Source organism: Melanostigma gelatinosum (assembly GCF_949748355.1).
Source record: "Melanostigma gelatinosum genome assembly, chromosome: 6".
Classification (NCBI taxonomy): domain Eukaryota; kingdom Metazoa; phylum Chordata; class Actinopteri; order Perciformes; family Zoarcidae; genus Melanostigma; species Melanostigma gelatinosum.
In genome coordinates, this window is record NC_136639.1 from 7,509,451 (window position 1) to 7,530,421 (window position 20,971).

The 20,971-nt window shown below is 42.5% G+C and overlaps 5 protein-coding genes across 5 annotated transcripts; 3 read left to right on the forward strand and 2 right to left on the reverse strand.

The window, feature by feature from the left end:
* The first annotated feature begins 2,141 nt into the window (after nt 1-2,141).
* adora2aa (adenosine A2a receptor a) lies at nt 2,142-5,931 on the forward strand. The gene is made up of 2 exons (XM_079269432.1): nt 2,142-2,693; nt 4,040-5,931. Exons 1-2 carry the CDS (start codon nt 2,356-2,358, stop codon nt 5,031-5,033), a joined length of 1,332 nt encoding a protein of 443 aa, XP_079125558.1. The 5' UTR covers nt 2,142-2,355; the 3' UTR covers nt 5,034-5,931.
* Nucleotides 5,932-7,105: 1,174 nt separating this feature from the next.
* Nucleotides 7,106-9,167, forward strand: c8h22orf15 (chromosome 8 C22orf15 homolog). Its single transcript, XM_079269951.1, has 5 exons — nt 7,106-7,185; nt 7,390-7,476; nt 7,737-7,859; nt 8,251-8,325; nt 8,411-9,167. The coding sequence occupies exons 1-5, from the start codon at nt 7,161-7,163 to the stop codon at nt 8,545-8,547; spliced, it is 447 nt and encodes a 148-aa protein (XP_079126077.1). The 5' UTR covers nt 7,106-7,160; the 3' UTR covers nt 8,548-9,167.
* Nucleotides 9,168-10,186: 1,019 nt separating this feature from the next.
* Nucleotides 10,187-14,090, forward strand: upb1 (ureidopropionase, beta). The gene is made up of 10 exons (XM_079269993.1): nt 10,187-10,603; nt 11,165-11,336; nt 11,466-11,553; nt 11,635-11,729; nt 11,812-11,970; nt 12,051-12,220; nt 12,421-12,502; nt 12,885-12,927; nt 13,141-13,295; nt 13,506-14,090. Exons 1-10 carry the CDS (start codon nt 10,500-10,502, stop codon nt 13,587-13,589), a joined length of 1,152 nt encoding a protein of 383 aa, XP_079126119.1. The 5' UTR covers nt 10,187-10,499; the 3' UTR covers nt 13,590-14,090.
* Nucleotides 14,091-14,358: 268 nt separating this feature from the next.
* On the reverse strand, nt 14,359-17,163 carry gucd1 (guanylyl cyclase domain containing 1). Its single transcript, XM_079271046.1, has 6 exons — nt 16,833-17,163; nt 16,633-16,717; nt 16,289-16,454; nt 16,096-16,187; nt 15,750-15,991; nt 14,359-15,630 (listed from the first exon to the last, which is right to left on the reverse strand). Exons 1-6 carry the CDS (start codon nt 16,837-16,839, stop codon nt 15,539-15,541), a joined length of 684 nt encoding a protein of 227 aa, XP_079127172.1. The 5' UTR covers nt 16,840-17,163; the 3' UTR covers nt 14,359-15,538.
* Nucleotides 17,164-17,502: 339 nt separating this feature from the next.
* On the reverse strand, nt 17,503-20,797 carry p2rx4b (purinergic receptor P2X, ligand-gated ion channel, 4b; the record flags this gene model as incomplete). Its single annotated transcript, XM_079270744.1, has 12 exons — nt 17,503-17,535; nt 17,634-17,738; nt 17,854-17,919; nt 18,009-18,102; nt 18,181-18,317; nt 18,433-18,574; nt 18,684-18,764; nt 18,844-18,940; nt 19,029-19,101; nt 20,175-20,246; nt 20,404-20,551; nt 20,655-20,797. The coding sequence occupies 12 exons, from the start codon at nt 20,795-20,797 to the stop codon at nt 17,503-17,505; spliced, it is 1,191 nt and encodes a 396-aa protein (XP_079126870.1).
* Between the last annotated feature and the right edge of the window lie 174 nt (nt 20,798-20,971).

Genomic DNA, 20,971 nt, shown 5'->3' on the forward strand with positions numbered 1-20,971 from the left:
GACTCACTCTGCCAGCAGCCATGTTGTCACTTAGAGCGTCCGTCAGCAGCGTGCAGTGACTTCACCAGGAAGCTGAGCGCTCTGATGTTTGTTCCTCCTGTGCTTCCACTGCAGCACGAGTGTGATGTGTGATGAGGGGATGCTGTGGCAGGGTTTGGGGCAAATTGAGTAAATGCCATTTTAATCCTTAATTCACTTACCAATTGGACAAAACATTTCCATCTGAACACAAAGATGATTTTTAAATTAAATAATTTCTGAGCAAAATTCATTCAAGAAATTCATCACTGTCCCTTGTTTCATAATAAATATAAATAATTCTATCTCATGACAGCTCGTTGTTATGCATCGCTTGCATGGGAGAGTCACTGCCGTATCTTTCAGTGATTCATTATTTCCATCCCTGTCCTCTGGGATTTCTGTGTTGGACAAACCGCAGTTTGCACCAAACATTATAATACATTGCAATATAACACCGCACGTCTCCGACATCAAGTCAAATGAATACCCAGCGCTCAGAGGAAAGAGACCAACTGAAACCTTATATGTAAGTCAAATAGAATGAACAAAAAAAGCCGACTGATGGCGATCAACTTTGAAATAACAAAGTCTTTGGTATTGATAAAAACATCTCATCCAACCCAAAGGGAAAACCCTGACTCGGAGAGCAAAGACCTCCGTGTTCCACCACAGCTGTAATCTCCGAAAACCTCAACTCAACCTCAGGAAACCTTCCCTTGAGGGCATTCAGCTCCACAAAAACAGCAGGTTTCTGTTTGTTAAGCCTTTTATGGACAAAGGCTCACAGATATCCGACAACCTTGTGATCCACAAATTGAGAATAGATGATATGGGCCGTATTTCTCAGAAGAAATGTACTTTAAAAAAAAATGCCCCGAAGAGCTACATTAGCACAAGAGTCAGAAGTGCTTTGTCAAGAAAGAAGCTATCAGAGGAAATCGTAAAAACGCTCCGTAGAACTGAGAGAAACTTTCACATTCCATCAGTAAACATCTGATTTACTGTATGACGGCGGCCTCGGACACATGTTTTCATGTTGAAAGCATTTCTCCAATGCATCAAATATTTCTGACTAAAATATACAATAATCAAAGGTAAAGTTCCCTTATTATTATTTATTATTTACACTTACAAATTGAGCTGACCTGCTTCATCAGGACTTTTTCCTAATTGGTTGGTTGGATGTGTGCCAGCATCACCTTTCTGCAACAGGAGCCCTGCTCATTTAAAACCAGTGAGAGAAGGTCAGAATAAAAAAAGAAATACAGAAATCACTCGTGAAGAAACCACTGTTCATGGTAAGAGGTTGACTGAGGAAACACTTTTTTGGGTCTTTACTGTCTGACTCAAAACAGTACGTTTGACTCTGATGAAGTCGACACAAACCGCTCTCCCTCTGCTCCTCTGCAGGGCTCAAGAGCAACAGCATGCACCCAACACTGACATGACCGCTTTGACTCACGTGGGTTTATGAACAAATTCCAAATCTTCATTTCGAATCAGCTTTTGGCGATATCTTTCATATTAAAAGTTGGAAGTATTTCGTGAAGGGCTCATTGCATCGGTGGAATTATTTTATGGTCTCAAAAATGTAAAAAAAAGTCTCCTTCGAAAAAACAATCCAAGATTGGCTGTAGGGTTTGTGTAAAACGAAAATGCCCGTGTTCTAAATAACAATGTATCCAAAGTTACGTATTTCCTCCAGACGTTTACCCTTGTTGGAGTGTTAAAGCCTCTGTAAAGGTGGTCGGATTAAAAGCTCTTTTAGGCAGGTTGAGTGGGTTGTAGTGGGGATTCTGGGAAGTTGCATGCCTTAAAGACAGAAAAAGATTTTTTTCAGAGGAAATATTGATTATTTTTTTTAGTAACGCCACGACACCTCTGATTTGCTCAAAAACGTATCGGGATGCAAGTGTGTGTCTGTTGAAATTCACTTCCTTTATTGTGAAAGCATTTCCTCTTTTTCACTTCTGCTCCTCTTCAGCGACATAACGTTCCATCGATGTGAGTCGCTGGCATCATCTCAGCATCTCGAGAAGTCTGTGGGAAATCGGCACTGAGGGGAAGGACCCGAGGACAAGAGGACAGCAGAGGATGAGTGCAGTTAAGAGAGATGACGGCTCCATCTCAAGTTGAATAAACCGGAGTCTTTTTTTCGGCTGTTTGAGCTGAGCAGATGTGAAGGAGCTGCCGGCGCTGCTTCGAGAGGCTGGTGGCTGTTTGTGAAAGTGTTGGAGGTGAGAGGCTGAGCTCGCTGGTTTACCAGGCTGCAGCTATGGTCGTTGAGGCGAGGCTTCCTCCCTCCTCATCAGTGACCTCGCCCTTTGTCCCACCATGCTGAAAGACCCCGTCCCCACCTCCTGCTACATCGTCCTGGAGTTGCTGATTGCTGTGTTCTCCGTGCTGGGCAATGTGCTGGTCTGCTGGGCCGTGTGCCTCAACAGCAACCTGCAGAGCATCACCAACTTCTTCGTGGTGTCGCTGGCGGTGGCCGACATCGCCGTTGGCGTCCTGGCCATTCCCTTCGCCATCGTCATCAGCACCGGCTTCTGCTCCAACTTCTACGGCTGCCTGTTCATCGCCTGCTTCGTGCTGGTTCTCACACAGAGCTCCATCTTCAGCCTGCTGGCCATCGCTATGGACCGCTACATTGCAATCAAGATACCGCTCAGGTCAGTGACCCGGGGTCGCTTCTTATACAGGAGCCACAGAGAAATGTGTCGCTTTCAAATAAAGGGTTGATTAGTTCGAAGTAGTGGCTTTGTTAATGGTTAATACATGTTTCATTCATGCTTTATAGATCAGTTATAAGCCGTTATAAGAACCACTTTTTCAGTTTCCAGAAAAAAAAACCTCACTCACTTGTACTGAAGTGAAATCTATTTGTTAACATGTGCAACTACAGACTTGGGAGAATAAAACCCTTATTAATGACTTATTCACTGCAACAGCTGCAAACTAGAGGGCATAGAAAGGGATGGCATTTATGAATGGTTTATAAACATTTAAAACTGCATTTAAAACCCAAAAGTTGAAAAGCTGTCCTGAATAGTTTCCTTAATAAGTAATTTATCAAGCATTAGTGACTGGTTTATTAACGACTTATAAAGCCTTTAGAAATGACGCCTGATTGGAAAGTGGCATCACAACCTCTGAATCAACAGTAGGAAAAATAAGAAACAACCTAAAGTGCATTGTTTCATGGTTCTTAACAGAAAGAAGGTATTTGAAATATGCCATAACTTGTCTTTTCTTTGTTTTCAGTCGAATCTGTTTCGTAGTCCCAGGCAGTGGAGCTCTCACAATTTTCTATTTATCGGTAAAGACGTGACATTTGAACCAGAAAGTCTCGGCTGAATAAGTGTGTCCAGAAATGGCGTCTCCCACGAGTCTGTGTCCCCCCGGAGCATTCAAATGAATTGTGCTTTAATTGCTTACACAGACAGTGGGACCCCCTGTAACCCTGCGTGTAATCTTACTTCATTATTTCACTGTAAAAACACTGTTTTCAGACATTAGCTAGGATTTAGCTTTTAAATGATCTAAGGACGGTATGTCTCCAGACAGTCACCTAATGACATGCTGACAGCAGTGATCACTGTCAAGTTGTGAGTCATTATAATAAAAATACTGAACGTCAGAGCCAAATGGAGCTCAGCCCTCCTGTTCTCCCTCCTGCTGAAAGATGTGTGCGCGTTATGTGTTGTTTTTTGCATCCCTGATTGGTGGGGGGGATGTTAACCTTTGCACTTTAACATCTCAAGAATGTGATAGAAACAAGGCAAATATCTCAGCTGCTCTCCCACACAGGCGTACTCAAAATAGACTCTTCCTATTAGGACTTTGTTTATTTATCCTCTCTCTTTTAGTTCCGGGAGGAGAAGTGCGTCCAAGGAGCAATCGGATCAAATTATAAGTCGAGGGGAACTTCACATGTTTACAAAGGATTATAAATTACAATTTTGCAGTTTTTGGTGGACGTTTGAGCTGACGCTTGATGTATCGTCTCCCTCTCCAGGTACACCAGCTTGGTGACAGGTCAGCGGGCTCAAGGCATCATCGCCATCTGCTGGGTTTTATCCATCATCATCGGTCTGACCCCCATGATGGGCTGGCACAAGCTGACCAGGAGCACCAACATCACCTGCCCGCCCGGCCTGATGGGGTGCCTGTTTGAGGATGTGGTGTCCATGGAGTATATGGTCTACTTCAACTTCTTTGCCTGCGTACTGATTCCCCTGGTGCTGATGTTAGCCATCTACCTGTGTATCTTCATGGCCGCTCGCCACCAGCTCAAGCTGATGGAGGTGAAAGCGGTCCATGGGGAGAAGTCGCGCTCCACGCTGCAGAAAGAGGTCCAGGCTGCCAAGTCTCTGGCCATCATTGTCGGGCTGTTTGCAGTCTGCTGGCTGCCTTTGCACATCATCAACTGCTTCACCCTCTTCTGTCCTCATTGTCAGCGTCCTCCATCCTTGATCATGTATGTGGCCATCATTCTTTCCCACGCCAACTCTGTGGTCAACCCCTTCATCTACGCCTACCGCATCCGGGAGTTCCGACAAACCTTCCGCAAGATCATCCGGCGCCACATCCTGGGCAAGCAGGAGCTGTTGGAGAGCGGCACCGCTAAGCGCAGCTCAATCAGACTCAAGCTAACCAGCCTGAGCGTTGACCTTTTCACTGAACAAAGCAGCAGTAGCTGTGAAAGCTCCTACCGCTGTCCAACTCACATGTCTCCTGTAGGGGGCGGCATGGTGGCAGTATCCCGCCCCCCTCTGTCAGTCATCATCTCCCACTGCACTAAAATAGGCCCTTGCCCACTGCAAACCCTCGGACACACTCAAATCCACATAGGCCATCGTCTGCAGGACGCGGAGCAGCAGCGTGACTGCGCTGGAACAGAAGTCGTGGAGGACGAGGACAAAGAGAACCTCGGCTCCGGCCAGGTCACCTCGCTGTTGAACAAGCAGAACACAAAGAGCTGCTATAGTGAGCTGGCAAAGGTGTTGTGACGCGTGCACTGATAGTCAAGAGCCTTGCAGTAGCATGCCAACGTCAGCTCAGCAGCGGGAAAAGTCCTGATCCGCAATGGAAGTGGGAGCACTTCACACATCACAAACGGCTCCGCATTCAATTCAACAAACAAGATTACTTGCATGACCCACCAAAGCGTAGCCAAAATGGAAAAGAAGTCACAGTATTGACCCTCACTCAGTAATATGCCATACTATGCATGTAAATGTCATCCTGCCATTGCTGGTCTGAATGGGCCTTTGGCTGAAGAAAAAGACGTATTAATACATTATTGGTACATTTAAAAAATGTTCAGGGATGTGAAATGTGGATATAAACGCACTCTGATGGATTTCTTTCCGATAACATGCATCACAATGGGCAGACGATTATTTCTTATGCAGTGTTGCACCATCATGTGCACCATTTTTAAGCTGCAGTCCATCCTGAGGACCTGCATGGACCACAAACGGTGTCACCAACCTGCTGAGCAAAGTTCACGCTCATTTAAACATTTTTCACATTCGGCCTGATCCCTTCTCGCACATTGTAATCCAGCTTCATGGCATAGATTTTATGTGCGTTCGCACATACAATGAACAAGTTCTGATTGGTTTAAAAAACAAGAACAGCACTTTCACCAGTGACGGATCGGTTCATGTCACGCATGTTCAAAGGCGAGGGCCCCAATGTTGGTAATGCAATGCTGAGATGTAACCTCGTACTTTTGTTTGCTGAGTGTGACAATGTGACTTGACTTATTTTAATTATATATATTATATAAATGGTGACGTCTGTGATTTGATGAATGTCTGGAAATTGTTATTTTTATTATTTTAGATTTAGATCAACTGATGGAAGAAGTTCTGGTTTTCATTGTCCTGATGAATGTGTCCTCAGTGCAGCGCAGCTGTTGCCTTCTTTGTAATCACAAGCAGGCAAAGTCCTGTCTTTAAAGTTACTGCAAGGGGACTTTCATTTTGTGTTGATTTTGGTTGTTCCTGTGGACAAAAATGGTAGCTTTTACGAGCACCAGAGTTCTTTTAGAAAACCTCTCATCTTACTGCAGCAGGGTCCGACGGTCTGCTCCACTCAGTCCTGGTTCGGGTCCCAGGAACGTTAACAAAGAGCAAAAAAGCTTCACAGCAAGCTGATCCCAACAACTATACTCAATCAATGCCTGAGCAGCTTTGTATCGGAAGTGCAAAAATGCTTATTTATTCACTCTTTCCTGCAACATTCAATTAGACTAACAAGGCACAGCTGGCTCAGCTGAATGTAGGGATCTGGGCATGTGAGAAGGTACAGAGGCAATATTTCTCACAGTCCAATTAACATTTTACATTCTCATATCAGACATTATTATAAAAATATTGAATATTGCCGTTTTTAAGGTAGTTCTCAAACATATAAGTACTTACTAGGCTATAGAGCTGTTGATTTATCACTGTAATGTTTTGTGGGGAGATAATAGTGATTATTGTTGTCCCTCATGAATTAATTCTGAACTAAGATTAAAACTCTCCTCCATAGGTTTTACAGTCAGTAAGTAGAAACAGGGTTTGGTCAGGCTACTTCATTTCTTAGTTCCAATCTGTGGCGGGAAACAACAAAGCCTCTTTTTGTGTTGCCAGTCTCGACATCACCGTCCAACAAGTTGCATAAAGTCCAGAGTGCCAGTCTGTCTGTGTGTAGAGACTCCATGGATACGAGCAGCTGCAGTCCCTTGTCTCCCTCATTTAAAAGGCTTCTGCTTTGAAAGTAGAAGAAGAGGAGGACGATGCAAAAGGTGTGTGTGTGTGTGTGTGTGTGTGTGTGTGTGTGTGTGTGTGTGTGTGTGTGTGTGTGTGTGTGTGTGTGTGTGTGTGTGTGTGTGTGTGTGTGTGTGTGTGTGTGTGTGTGTGTGTGTGTGTGTGTGTGTGTGTGTGTGTGTGTGTTCCATCTCTACATTATCCTCCCTCCGAGCTGAGTCTTTGTCACAAAGTGTCGACCACAACACTGATTCAACAGCCTCCATTGTTGCGTTTTGTGCCCCGTCCAAACGAGTTACTCTCTGGGCTCTGTGGAATAAACAGGTGCTGGTAGTGGCAGAAGCAGTGGATTCTAACTGCAGTCAGGACCAGAACATGTTTGTCACTATCCTGCTCGGAGGTTAGTAAAGTTCCTGGATGTATTATGTTCTTGCAGCTTTTCAAGTAGGACAAAATGTAACCAATAATACTGTTGATGTGGGATTGAAACAGTTTGGTTGTTATTTGAGAGTGGTTGGTTGCCCGAGTACAGGGAGGATAAACTAGCATTATGAAAGATTTAAAGTTTATTGTGCAACGTAGTGTTTTCTTTTTTCCTTGACAGACAGCAGGATGGAAATGTTCAATCTCAACTGTAAGCTGATAAACTTCATCCATCATCTAAAAGAAAGATGCGGTCTGGACCTCAAAGGTACTTAACAGCTCTCAATGCTGTTAGTGGTTTGGACTTGCAGTCAGAACAGGCTGAAATCTTCCATTAGTGAAGCTTAATTACCCATTAAAATTCCTTTTATCTGCTATTGGGATCAATATAATGCAAAGGCAGCATAAAGCACCAGCTCTATGCAGTCAGATGTCTCACAACAGCTTCCACTTCCATTGTTTTGTAAGCACAAAGTATTTAATGTTAAGTGCTATGTATAAAAATAAATCCTACAATTCCTCCTGCAGAGTGCGTGGACCTGATGGACAGCAGCGGCAGAGTGATGAACCTGGAGGGGAAGCAGCAAAGTGTGGCTCTGGCCAGCAGCGTGCTGGTCGAGAGGCAATACTACGCCCTGCTGCGAGTGTGCCGTGAGTCCGTCTACGTTGTCTTCTATTCTAATATTTGATTTGGGGGGAAAAAGGTCGATAACAATGATCGAACAAACAAATGATGGTGCTTTTTAACGTTTCAGAGGTAACATGTGTTTGACTGACAAAATAATTAGCATACCACAACCCAAATTTTTGGAAGTGAATGTAAAAGTGTGGCATTTTTTACAACACACAGATAAATCTAGATAATAAAATGTTAGTATGTTATATTTTCATTTTGGAGGATACAGTAGTTTGATTTGCTGCTCGGGGAGGTATTCTACTGTAACAGAAGTATATTTCATGTTTTATGGGGAAAAGTCTGAAACTATAACCTTGTCAAGCTGTTTTATTACACATTAAAGTTCATGACTTTACTGCCCTTCAGGAGACGATGACACTGGAGGTCGTAAATATGTGTCTCTCCTAAACAACTGCAGCCAGAGTCATCCCGAGTTAACGGGTAACACAAACCAGCAGCAGCTCAACAGTGCTGAACCAGCCAGCAGACTTTAAGTCACGATTTAAATTCAACTGTTCTGTTGTAGAGCTGCTGAGGAAACTGTCGAACCCCGACAAGGAGCGAGACAGAAAGACGAGAGGACGGACACAGAGGAGCAGTCCTGCCGGCCAAACCAGGAGCAAAAACGTCTCTGCAAATAACAAGAAACACCATCTTAAATAGTGACTGGTCAAGACTTTAAAGTCTGATTTCATTAGATTTCATAGACTATTATAGTGTTATAACCATGCAAACAATATGTCAGATATAGTTTTTGTGTATTCTTAAATGTATGTTTTCTATCTCTAGTTGTGGCCACCTTAGTTGTAATTTATGATGTATTGGAAGATGGTTGACGCTGTCTTCAATGAAAAAAGTTAGTGGAAAAAAAAAACACAAGTTAATGTCATGTCTCATTATTTTTTCTGCTGATAGCTTCAATCTCACAGTTGCACAAAGGACAGAGTATATCAAACTGCTTTAACCACAAAGGATTTGAAACAGCCACCTTCACACTTGTGAGAAATCTGGGAGTCTTCTGGGAAGATGAATGTTTCTGTAAGAAATTGCATGTTTGAGTTACTTTAGACATCAAACATTTGTAGATACTGAGCAAGTAGAGCAACTATGGTATGACAATTACATAGTTCGAATTCAGATTTACCCAAAACGTTTGTATATTATTCTAACAGATAGTTAGACAGAATCAGTAGAAATATAAAAAAGTAAAACTGGCAATAAAACAATTGGAAATTACTATGAACTAAAAGTTGTGCATTTAAAAGTTTACTTTGAAGTGTAAGCTGCAGATGAAAAAGGAAATTAAAATAAAGTAAAAGTTATAATGAAAAATGAGATTCAATTATTAGATGTATTATTCTCTGTGTGTGTGTGTGTGTGCGTGCAGCTCTGTAAAAAGGCAGCATGTGTTTGTGTTTTCCTCACCAGACACAATGAGGAATGGATGCATTAGTGAGGCGAAGCTCCTGCACTCACCAGCCACCACACCTCCCATTAATACTGCACTGCCGGGAATAGATGAGGGCTTTGCTGTGATTATTCCTGCATTAAGGCACTGTTTGCTATTCCTCCTGGGAGAATACAGAAGCCTACTGCTACAGTAGTGCACAGGATGCCGAAACCCCTGAAGACTAAAGACCGATGTGGTTTCGCCAGAGACCAGCGGGATTGGTTGAATGATGAGAAGTGTGAGAGGACTGTGGAGAGAAAAGTGTGTGCTGGCTCACCAGCTCCATAGAACGCTCTGGGAAACCCTGCAGCTCTTGAATGTCCACCAGGTGGCACTAATTAGTTAATTATGGGATGTGCTGCAGGGGCTCCTGCTGTTGCTATAGGAGACTAACTAGAAATAATTTAAACCTGACCTGAAGAGATTTCATTACGTCTATACTTAGTCAATATTAGCCAGACCCATAGAAATAGAAATAGACCCTCTGCTGTTAATGCAGTGGCAGAGATGACTGACTCACTGACACACACAAAAAACAACAAAAAACAACAAACATAGAATATTTGTTTTTAACAATGTGAACAATAATTGCATTTAATTGTAAATAAACAAATGTATTCTTTATTATTAAGATGAATTAATCAAACAATTGTCTCTGAAATACAGTTTGCAGGTGATAGTAATAATTCATTTATTATTTAATATTCATACCCTTTGTTTTAATCGTTTATTTATGTTTGTTTATTTATATAATATGACAGAATATCAAGTTCACTGGAAGATAGCTTTTATTTTGAAGTCAGTTCTTGCACACTCATATCGTAATGCCTATACATGTTCCGCAAAGTGGGGACTAGCACGAAGTTGAGAGGCTAAATAGTGTGTGTGTGTGTGTGTGTGTGTGTGTGTGTGTGTGCGCGCGCGCGTGCGTGCGCCGTGCTGGTTGAATTATTCCCACAGCACATACACACGGGTGGGGGACACATATGGTTAATTAATGACCAAACTTCCCCGAACAGCCGCTGGACAGACACGGTCGGGTCTTCTTCCTTAAAAATCCTGAATTTGCGTCAGACTACGTGAAAACACAGCTGGTTACGTAACGAGTGCAACAGGTTAAAACGTGCGTCCCTTCAGACGCCGCAAACCCCAGGAAACCGCAGAAATGTCCGCTTGTGAGTTTGAATCGCTGGAGAAATCTCTGGAGACCCACCTGCCAGAGACCGAGCTGTCCGAGGTGAAACGCATCTTATTCGGGAAGGAAACACAGTGAGTTGTCGCGAGAGTACTTTAACTTTAGCGAACCAGGCGCTCAGACCATATTATTTTCTTTTAACATGCTTTTTCTATTCAGTTTGATTCTGGTAAATCATCGTTCGACTGGACTTTGGTCACTGTTGTCTGAGCTGCAGTGTTCAACACAAAGAAAAGATTACGCAATAAAATGTTTGAAACTTTAAACGTGTAGTTTCTGTGTAGATACAGGCATCACACATGTATACTTGCTCCACTTAATAATGAGGTTATGAGGATTATTCCAGACTTCTATTCATGAGTCACATCTCCAATTATACACACAAGGGAGAATAATGCAGTGAAGTAGGAAAATACAAACTAATGCTGCAACAAACTATTACTTTCATTATCGATTAATCTGCAGAATAATTTCTTGATACAAATTTTGAAAAAATACAATTATAATGGCCCAAGAAACACCTGAAAAAAATATGTTTGACATTGTTCAGTTCTTACAAGGGATCAATGCTAGATCATCTTCCTATCTTCTTCTTTGAGTGTCCATTCTGTCACGAAGAGTCTTCTCTGTCGCAGGAAGTTGGACCTCCCGACATGTGCTGTGAGCGCTGCCTCTGAGCGGGACTTTGAGCTGAAGGGTTACAGGTTTGAAGCTGCACAGGAACAACTGAGGCCGCCCAGAAGGATCCGCGTGGGACTCATACAGAACCGCATCGTCCTGCCCACCGATGCCCCCATCCTGGACCAGGTCAGGACTCGGGACACATTATTAAACAGGCCAGAGACAGACAGGATGCCGTGGATTTGATAGTATTTCCTCTTGAAGCCGTTGATGTAGAAGTCACTGGTGTAAACCCTCTGGTTGTCTCCTCCACAGATCAATGCCATGCACAGCCGTGTTGGTGAGATGGTTGAAGTGGCAGCCATGTGCGGTGTCAACATTGTCTGCTTCCAGGAGACCTGGAGTGAGTGCTTTCATGGGTCACAACTACACATTTCATAAAAGCCAGTAAGAAAAAAAAAAAAAAAAGACTAACCGTCCACAGCCATGCCCTTTGCTTTCTGCACCCGCGAGAAAGAACCATGGACGGAGTTTGCGGAGTCTGCCGAAGAAGGAAACACCACGCGCTTCTGCCAAGAGGTGAGATTTACAGATGTCTGCCACATGTGCCATGATATGCTTCGCTGCAGTGGCCTAATAAACACTGCGATACTGTCATTAGCTGGCCAAAAAATACAACATGGTCGTCGTCTCTCCAATCCTGGAGCGAGAGGGGCTGCACAGCACTCTGTGGAACACAGCGGTGGTGATCTCCAACTCTGGAAATGTGCTGGGAAAGAGCAGGAAGAACCACATTCCCAGGGTTGGAGACTTTAATGAGGTTAGTGAGGCGTTTCCGTAACTTGCACTTGTGTGAAATTAGGCAAACTGCTCTGTTCACTGTGTTTCTTTTACACCCAGTCTACATATTATATGGAGGGCGACACTGGCCACACGGTGTTCCAGACACAGTTTGGGAACATTGCTGTGAATATCTGCTACGGCCGCCATCACCCTCTCAACTGGTTCATGTACAGCATGAATGGAGCGGAGATCATCTTCAACCCCTCAGCTACTGTTGGAGCTCTCAGGTGAGGAGCAAAATGGAGTTAGTATTATTGGGAATACGCAACATGTAATTAATATTGTCAATATTGGGCTTTAGTTGAACATATTCCCTTAATTCCCCCATAAAACTAGACTTACTGCTGTTGGTATATCCCGTACTGAAGTTGTCGTTGTATATCGTTTCATATCCATTAAGAATAATGTATTTTTCTTTTGCCGACAGTGAGCCCATGTGGTCTATCGAGGCCAGGAATGCAGCAATAGCTAACCACTGTTTCACTTGTGCAATCAACCGTGTTGGGACGGTGAGTCGGTCTCTGTCGCTGCAGTCAGTCTGTATTCACACATGCAGGTCTTTCACACTCTAGAGCAGGGCCGTAGTCTTTCGACACACTCAATCCTACTTGTGGCTTTTGTTTTATGGATTAAAAAGCGTTCTTTTTTTCATCTGGTTTGGTTAGAAAACATTCAGCATTTTCAAGCATTTAAAAAAAAAAAAAAAACCTGACACCACTTATTCTTCACTGATTTATTATCCTGCAGTTACAAAGCAGTAGGTTGCAAAACCTTCCACGTCCCTGAAGCATGACCTCAGTATCAGTGGTAGCTTTGGCCCTCCACTCAGCGGCTGAACATTCACTGTTGGGAGCTTGTGTGACTTTCTGTGCATTCTTGTATTTCACACAGGAACATTTCAAAAGTGAATTCACATCTGGTGATGGAAAAAAAGGTAAGAGATTGATTTCCTGGAATTGAGAAACTTTAATTTAGCTTCCTTCACGTGTACATTTACATTAATTAGTGTATTCTTTAGGACAACCTAAATGTTTTGTAATGCCGCAGTCTTTGTTATCTATATCTATACAGTGAATAGCTGTTTATTATTATGAATGAACTGAATTGTTTCAGTTGCAGTGACAGACAGATCTTCTGACTTCTGCAGCTCACCATGACTTTGGACACTTCTATGGATCCAGTTACGTGGCTGCTCCTGACGGCAGCCGCAGCCCGGGTCTCTCCAGGACCCGTGACGGACTACTAGTTGTAGAACTGGATCTCAACCTGAACAGACAAATCAGCGACAAATGGAGTTTTAGGGTAAATAGAACTGGGCGCAGCATTTGAGGCCTCCCTGTACGTCTCACTTTGACCTACTTTAAAAAAAAGATATGTGTGTGTGTTTGTTTGTATTTGTTGCTGCAGTGATTGAAGGCTTGTACTTGCTTAATTTAAGTAATGTGAGCTCCATACAATCTATTCTCCTGATGTACTGTTACTCTACCTGTGTTACTGTGCTTTTCTTTGCAGATGACTGGGCGGTATTCTGAGTATGCAGAGGAACTTACCACGACCGTGAGACATGACTTCAAACCCAACATTGTGAAAGAGTAGATGATATTCCACTATAGGAGAGGTAACCCGTGTGCCTTTTAAAAACAAAGTTGCTCACAATGTCTGTGTCAAACAAAACTGCCATGAAGTTATTGTTGCCCGAGTGCAACTCAAAATGTAAAACAAACTACGTTCAGTTATTTTCTATTCATTGTGTTCATATTTGTCCGTCTGTCAGATTGGTTTGATTCTGTTGGTTCCGTCACTTTATCACAGGAAAGTCAAACCAGTGTTCTAAATAACTGGACAGCTAACTTACCTTCATTTCATCCTTGATGATTTTACTCTCGTTTTAAAACGTATCTATAGTTGTAAAGCGACACCATGTAACTGCTGCTGAACAGCAGCCGCTTAATGATAAGCCACAAAGTCAGTGAACTGACTCGGTTACACATTAACCGCTAACATTAGCCACTGTAAGCAAGAGGGCAAACAGACCATGTGAGGCAGTAGTGACTGAGTGTATTGAATTGAAGATTAATATATTGCTTATGAATTTAAACATTTTAATCTGTGAGATGAACAATTTCTTGTTTTAAGAATAAAATTTGTCTTTCTTTGAGCTCAAATCTGCACGACTCTGAGAGATGAATCACACACCAACTCCTCAGTGAGAGACATCCTTTATCTTTCACCAGTAACTTAATAACTTAAACCAGATTTTATTCAATCTGACAAAATGTTAGTATATTATTTAAGGTGCAGGTTTCTCATTAAGTACTCCAGCAAAACAAAGATGGAGCACATGTTCAAATCCTTCTTTAATCACAAGATATAACAAATGCAGCTCTATGTTTCAATAAACAATAACGTCTGAGGTTTAAAACGTGCCGTTTATTCTTACCGAAAAAGCACCAGGAAGAAATGACTTATTGGTTCAAGAACAGCAACTTCATGATTTATTTAAATAACACATAATAATAATAATAATAATAATAATAATGTCTGGTTTGGAAAGTGTAGTGCAAAAACGTACTCATAATACCAAAAATGACAAAATAAAACTTAAGTGACAACGAGGAACGGTCTTCACCACTTTCAATTTAGGACACGAGTCAAAGTTCCACCTTCTTGTTCCGCCGCACAGTCGAAACAACAGAACAACGTCTCCGTCCGTCAGCATGTTGGGCTGCTCTCTCTATAGAAATGAATCAATCTGGTGAGTACATGTTTCAGTATGTCCCCGTCCTCCTGCAGGCGGATTGAGTTCCAGACATTATGGGGTATTGCATTGCACTAGCTATCTGTCACACTTTAGGGCATTAACTACCTGAGACTCTCAAAGCACAACTACTTCCTGTATTCCCTGTTGATAGAATCAGAATAAAAACGTGATGAGGTGAGTTAGGAGGATTTTTCTTTTTTAAAAGGCAAGTGGAGGTGAGGCTGTTGATGAGCCTCTTCAGGACTTCAACACTGAACAGCACAAATAAATTGTTTATAATAAATGTTTTAAGCCCTGAATTATGTGCACACTATTTCCAGGTAGGTCTTCTTCCGTCATGATTCCCACATTTCATCCACTGTAGTTCCACAAGTCTGAAACACTCCGCTCACAGCTTGAGATTTCAACAGCTCATATTTGAGTCATTCAAATTCAACGAAGACTCAATAAAAATCCATTTGGTGTATCTGCTAATCCCCCCCCCCCCCCCCAAAAAAGAGAATACAAAAATAAATGGAACTTAGATTTGTGAAACTCCCAGCTGTTAGTCCTGCAGTGGTCGAGTGGTGGTGGCGGCTTTACAAGAGCGGTGGATCTGCAGCAGTCATGTGAGCAGTTGGGCTTCTTAGCACCAGAGATGAAGGCCCCGGCGGGGGAGGGGAGGGGGGGTTGATCTGCGATAGCAGGGAGGAGCCGCTCGTCCGAGACTGTGGACCTGCAAGCGTCAGGTCACTACAACGATAAGCTGAGGAAGAGTGAAATCCAAACCAATCATCGCTGTCCATCAACTCTCCTTAAAGACCAGCAGGATGTCCTCGTCTGTCCCGTAGCTCCGCCGAGCCTCCTCGAAGTTACCGACGCTGGTGCAGCACACCCCTGAAAAAACACACACAGGTCAGCTCCAAACTTAAGACATAACTTGTTACTACAGTGGCAGTAAATAAATGTTTTCTTATTCAAATACACTTTTGCTTTGGCCATATGAGATCACTCACGGTCAGAATACGCTGGGTTGTTGTAGAAAACGCAGCCGGTGGTCCTGTTGAAGCCGCATACTACGACAAAGTGACCCTGGTACTCGGGCTTCCTGCAGAAACACTTCTGGCCCACAGGCAGGAAGCAGCAGTATTTGACAGGCGAGGAGCAGAGTTCACATGTCAAGACGACGGCATTAACCAGCACTATGGCAACGTGGCCCTGCTCCAGATGAGACTGGATTTCCTGAACCGTCACAGAGCTGTGAGGAGACATCCACAAACACACGTCAGGTGTTAGGTTTGCTTTGTCTCAGGCAATAGCTGGTGGCTTGTACGCGTGAATAAAAAACCCCAGAAAACTCACCATTTGTTCACTGCCACACCTTTGCTGTCTGCGTTAAGGAAAAGCTCATTCACTCTGTCTTCTTCTGTATCAAAGTGTTTCTTATAGAAGGACTGCAAACCTCACCAAAAGACAACAGAGACCCCGTCAACATACACAGAAAACTAGAAATCTGGTTCGGACAGTACTGACAGCTTAGATTGGGGCAAAGTACCTGATTCCTAAAGCCCTTATCGACACCCAGAGTCTGGGTGCAAAAGCAGTGTTTGATTCCTAGATGGCACATGAGGTAGGCCAGGTCAATAGTCCACACACTCTCCGTCAGCTTGAGCTCCCAGCATGCTCTCTGAAACTCCTCATCACTGACTGGATGGAGGTACCTGCAAGATCGGACAGTTAAGAGACTGTGGGTCAACTGTAGTGCAATGGTGTTAAACATTTCACTTTGACTAATGTGTATGCAGAACACCTTTTGGCAGACTTCATAACATTATGCAAACATGATTCACATTATGTTTTTGTTTTTTTTAGAAGTTAACGACTTTGTTGTGCACTTACTTGAGGACCATCCTGGAGCAGGCTAACCCACAGTCCCAGTGGTAGAGCTGCCGAATGACAGGGACATCCAGCAAGACGGCATCCTCTGAGAAAACCCCACGGTGTTAATCATTAGGTCGTGATTAAACAAAACTGTCAGAAAAGCAACGTTAGGCTAGCTCTGTCCGTGTGTATGAAGTGGTTGATATGGTGTCACTCACCTGTCATTCTGTTGTATTCTTTCTTACTAGCTAACTCGAGACGAGCCGGTCAGTCTTGCTCACAGCATATTTATCCAGGGTTGGGTTTCTTCATGGATGCTAACGAGCAGAAACCGGGCTGCCCAGCTGCCAGTTTCAACGTTAGCTGTCAGGCTAATAGGAACTAGGTCAGTTGGCCGGTTAGCTGCATAAATAGCGAGGCTAGCTCCTCGACACGCGCCACTGCAGCACATACACTTTTTAGTTAACTAAACAAATAAAGGTTACAAGTAAGAAAAATTGTATTTTTTAAGCAAGTTTTTTAGGTCTGTGCCTCTTTCTAAAAAGCTGCTCTGCTTCACTTCTCTGTTGTTTGCTAGCATACTGAGAAGCTTCTTCTGTGTGGTCATGTTGTCACTTACAGTGATGCTGCCCCCGTGCGGTGCGGGGGACTCATCTTTAAAATGATAATTAAAAAATATATATATACCTTTTCTTTAGATTTAGACATTTAATCAGTTTTATTGAAGAATTCAAATAATTATGAAGATCTCTGTTTTTTCATTATAAGTTTAATAATCACAAATTAGCCTCAGAGGGCTTCACAGTCTTTACAGCATACGACATCCTCTGTTGACCCTCGGAAGAACAAAAACTCCTCAAAACACCTTTAAATGTTCAGGTGAGCGAGCTACTGGGTTCCGTAGCTGGTTCCCATCAACACCTGTGTTATAAAAAGAGAAATAAAAAGATTGATTGTACAACTAGCCCAAGTTATTGTAAGCAGTGAGGAAAGTAAAATGTGAAGGATCGGCCACTTACTGATTCAGTGACAGCGTCCTCATTTAGATATGTGACTTTATGCCTGCTATAAAGATCTCTTTTTCTCACGCATGTCAACATAAACCAGTCAACCACCATGGGAACCTGCAGGAAAACACACACATCATGTGTATCATTGCTTCTTTTTTTCATTTTTTCTAGAAAAGTGCATTTAATTTAACGCATCACATCAAGTGCAGGACTGAACATGTCTACTCACCAAACTGAGGAAGGACAAAGCTGCACCCAAGTTCACTATGGTTGGTACAATTCCAAATTTCCCTGCCTGCGAGATAAAAGAACACCTCGGGTGTTGTTAAAGCAGAGAGAACAGACATGAAGTCATTGCAATTTAAAGATTTAATCTGGCCTCACAGTTCCAAATACAACGACGTTAAACCGGATCCCGTATGCTTTGATTAAGGTTCTTGTTTCCTCTCCATCTTGGGTCTTGTAGTATTTTGCAAACCTAAAACCAGTGTTTGTTTTTTTAAATAAATTTGTTTCTGATGAAAAATCATAAGCGCTTGTTAAAAAATGGTTTCACCTGAAGTTGTATCCAGGAGCCACATTGTTGACGGGATGTTTGCTGTCCAGCCGGCGGAAGCTGTACTTGGGGTAACATTTCCTTGCCCACCAGTCCAGGTCACAGCTCCAGTCAATAATAATACCGACGATACCACCCTTTACAAACAACAAATACAACTTTGACCCTTTAATCAGTTATATAACTGAAATCCAAGGGAGAAAAGAGAGAAGAAAGTGTGGAGGGGAATCATATTAAATTGTGTGCATATACCTTTACAGCCATGTCTTCAAATTCCTCTCCAGCCTCTGAAACAATGTGTTTGAGGCGGAATATAGGGCAGTCAGGGTCTGTTGCACGATTGAATTCACACCTCTTCAGGTATGAGGAGTTAACATGTGACAGTATGTTTCTTCTGAGGCAGGAAGAAAGATGTATATTTGATATAATGGCACACAATAAAACAGAACATTTGCATATTCTACATTGATAAGAGGCTTTCTGTTACACTCAGAAACACTGACTTGTGGAAGTTGAACTTCGGGTATGTTATGCTGTTTTTGATCAACACAGTGAAGTTCTCTGCTGCAGCCAGCAGTGCATGTCTGTGGGACACAACATGTCAAGCCATATCTACATTATACTTCTTACTTATGAGTACTATAACATCGAATTTATTCTTACTCGGGCAGCATAGTGTCTATTTCAAGAGGGCACCATGAGAGCACCTCACAGGTCTGGACAGTCGTGGAATAGTTCTCACACAGCCCTGTCCGTATACCTGCGTGGAAAATCAATGTCAGGTGGTGTTTGCTGTGTGGTATGGCATAAGTAATAGCTGATGTATTAACACTTATTAATGGACCTACCATTGCCTCGGGGATTATTGTATCCCTCGATACAGTCACAGTCATCCACACAAGTAGAAGATGGGTTTGGAAGCTGGAGGAGAAATCACCACCGTTAACCTGTCGCCTGATGATGCACCACAGAACACCACAGGAAGTCTTTTCTACCTGTGGCCATCAAACTGCATAACTCCTCCCCCTTCTGCAGGGTTAAGACAGCTGCAAAATGGGACACTTACAATAATAACCACATCATGTGCAATGCTATTTTTCATTAATCTATGTGAGAAATAACTTTCTACTACTTTTTTATAATTTCATTGACAATATTTCTCTCATTATCATGCTCAATATTACTTTTCTATTTTAGTTTCCATTCGGCACTAGTGTTAGTATCACTTCTTATACAATCGTTGTACTCTGTTGTTGTGTTTTACATTTATTTATTTACCTTACTCTTATTGCTATTGTGTTCTATTTTACAATGGTGTCAGTATTACTTCTTTACACTTAATAATTGTTATTCTATTGTTTGTTTTTGTTTATGTTTTTATTCGAATGTTTTTTTCTCTTCTTCTGTTGTAATCTTTATGAAAGTGGCACAAGAAGTTCCTTCGGGATCTATTTTATTTGATCTGATTTAATCCTGTTCGTATGAGACGCGGTGCACATCTGCATCAGGATGTCTATGTGGTAAAGTTATTAAGCAGGTTGGAGTTTATGTGAGTTGAACAACAACAGTGAATCTAAATAATGTGGATTGTACCCATCATAGCCCTGACCGTAGCTTTTTGGGCTTTTATATAACATACCATAATTAATGCTTTACCATTGCCTGTTTATTTATTTTTGTTCCATCCAATGCAATAAATATCTGGCACCATGAATTTGTACAGCAATCCATCCAATTATTGTTGAGATCTTGCCATCTCTAGAGCCATGCTGCTAGCCAGACATTTGCTGGTTCCACCTTTCCAAACGTGAGGATTACATAATCTAAACTAATCCAACTGAAATGTGTTTGGGTTTTGCATATGGAAACTTGTGATGGAAACTTGTTCTGGCACATTCAGCTAAATTATCAATCGATTTGTTTGACATATTAATCAACAATGAAAGTAATCATTAGATGCATCCCTAAAAGATACACTAGTGTTGGTGACTCACCTCAGGACAACGTGACTGAGTTTGATGGGGGGTAATAACCATATTGGTTAAAACAAAGAATGAATTATCGCCCTGTTAGACAGAAGAGAAGCACAAACGTCACAAGGCTGTTAAATAGTTTTACTCCCAGTCAAACTGTGTGGATCAGTTCAGCACATTCCCCAGACGATATAGCACGGAGGATGAGTTGGAATGGAGCGCGTGTGAGATGAAATGTCTGGTTAAATACCTGAGACGGGATAACATAATCCGCCACGTCCCAAAACCGGGGGTCCGTGTCAGATGTGTTGGTGAAGGCAAAACCTTTCACTTTGGTGGTGACGCTACTGACGACAGAGTCAGTCTCCTGGTAGGCCTTCTGCACCACACACACATACCTGCGGATGTAGAGCAACACCAGGCAGCTCACTACAACAGCACTTCAAGACTAGATTAGCTTCATGTCCACGTGCCCCCCCCCCCGCATCATTTGTTACTTACCCCACCACATACAGCACCACCAGGAACTGGATGAACCTGAAGACAAATCCTACCCATAGGTTTGGAATAACCAGTGTTTTTGGTGTTTCATAATCAAACATGTAATGCAGACAGCTCTGGAAGCCGCCTGCGGTCTTGCTCATCGCTGCTGTACCACACACCAGTGACGGACTACTGAGCAATAATGATGAGAGAACATAGCTTATTCAAATCATTGTATTCAAATACATTTTTTGGCATCAGCACGTTTTACATGTAGTCGGTTTAAACAAAACACATACAGTGAAGGCTGGACAAAAGCACTTTCCACTTCTTCT

Excerpts from the sequence above, each read along its gene's own strand:
- adora2aa (XM_079269432.1), top strand. The coding sequence starts at position 2,356 with ATGCTGAAAGACCCCGTCCCCACCTCCTGCTACATCGTCCTGGAGTTG. Across the intron at positions 2,694-4,039 it reads GCAATCAAGATACCGCTCAG|GTACACCAGCTTGGTGACAG; the intron begins GTCAGTGACCCG and ends CTCCCTCTCCAG.
- c8h22orf15 (XM_079269951.1), top strand. The coding sequence starts at position 7,161 with ATGTTTGTCACTATCCTGCTCGGAG. Across the intron at positions 7,186-7,389 it reads TGTCACTATCCTGCTCGGAG|ACAGCAGGATGGAAATGTTC; the intron begins GTTAGTAAAGTT and ends TTTCCTTGACAG. Across the intron at positions 7,477-7,736 it reads ATGCGGTCTGGACCTCAAAG|AGTGCGTGGACCTGATGGAC; the intron begins GTACTTAACAGC and ends TTCCTCCTGCAG.
- upb1 (XM_079269993.1), top strand. The coding sequence starts at position 10,500 with ATGTCCGCTTGTGAGTTTGAATCGCTGGAGAAATCTCTGGAGACCCAC. Across the intron at positions 11,730-11,811 it reads CCACGCGCTTCTGCCAAGAG|CTGGCCAAAAAATACAACAT; the intron begins GTGAGATTTACA and ends TACTGTCATTAG. Across the intron at positions 12,221-12,420 it reads GCTACTGTTGGAGCTCTCAG|TGAGCCCATGTGGTCTATCG; the intron begins GTGAGGAGCAAA and ends TTTTGCCGACAG.
- gucd1 (XM_079271046.1), bottom strand. Across the intron at positions 16,188-16,288 it reads ATAAGGGCTTTAGGAATCAG|TCCTTCTATAAGAAACACTT; the intron begins GTACTTTGCCCC and ends TGAGGTTTGCAG. Across the intron at positions 15,631-15,749 it reads CAACCCAGCGTATTCTGACC|GGGTGTGCTGCACCAGCGTC; the intron begins GTGAGTGATCTC and ends GTGTTTTTTCAG.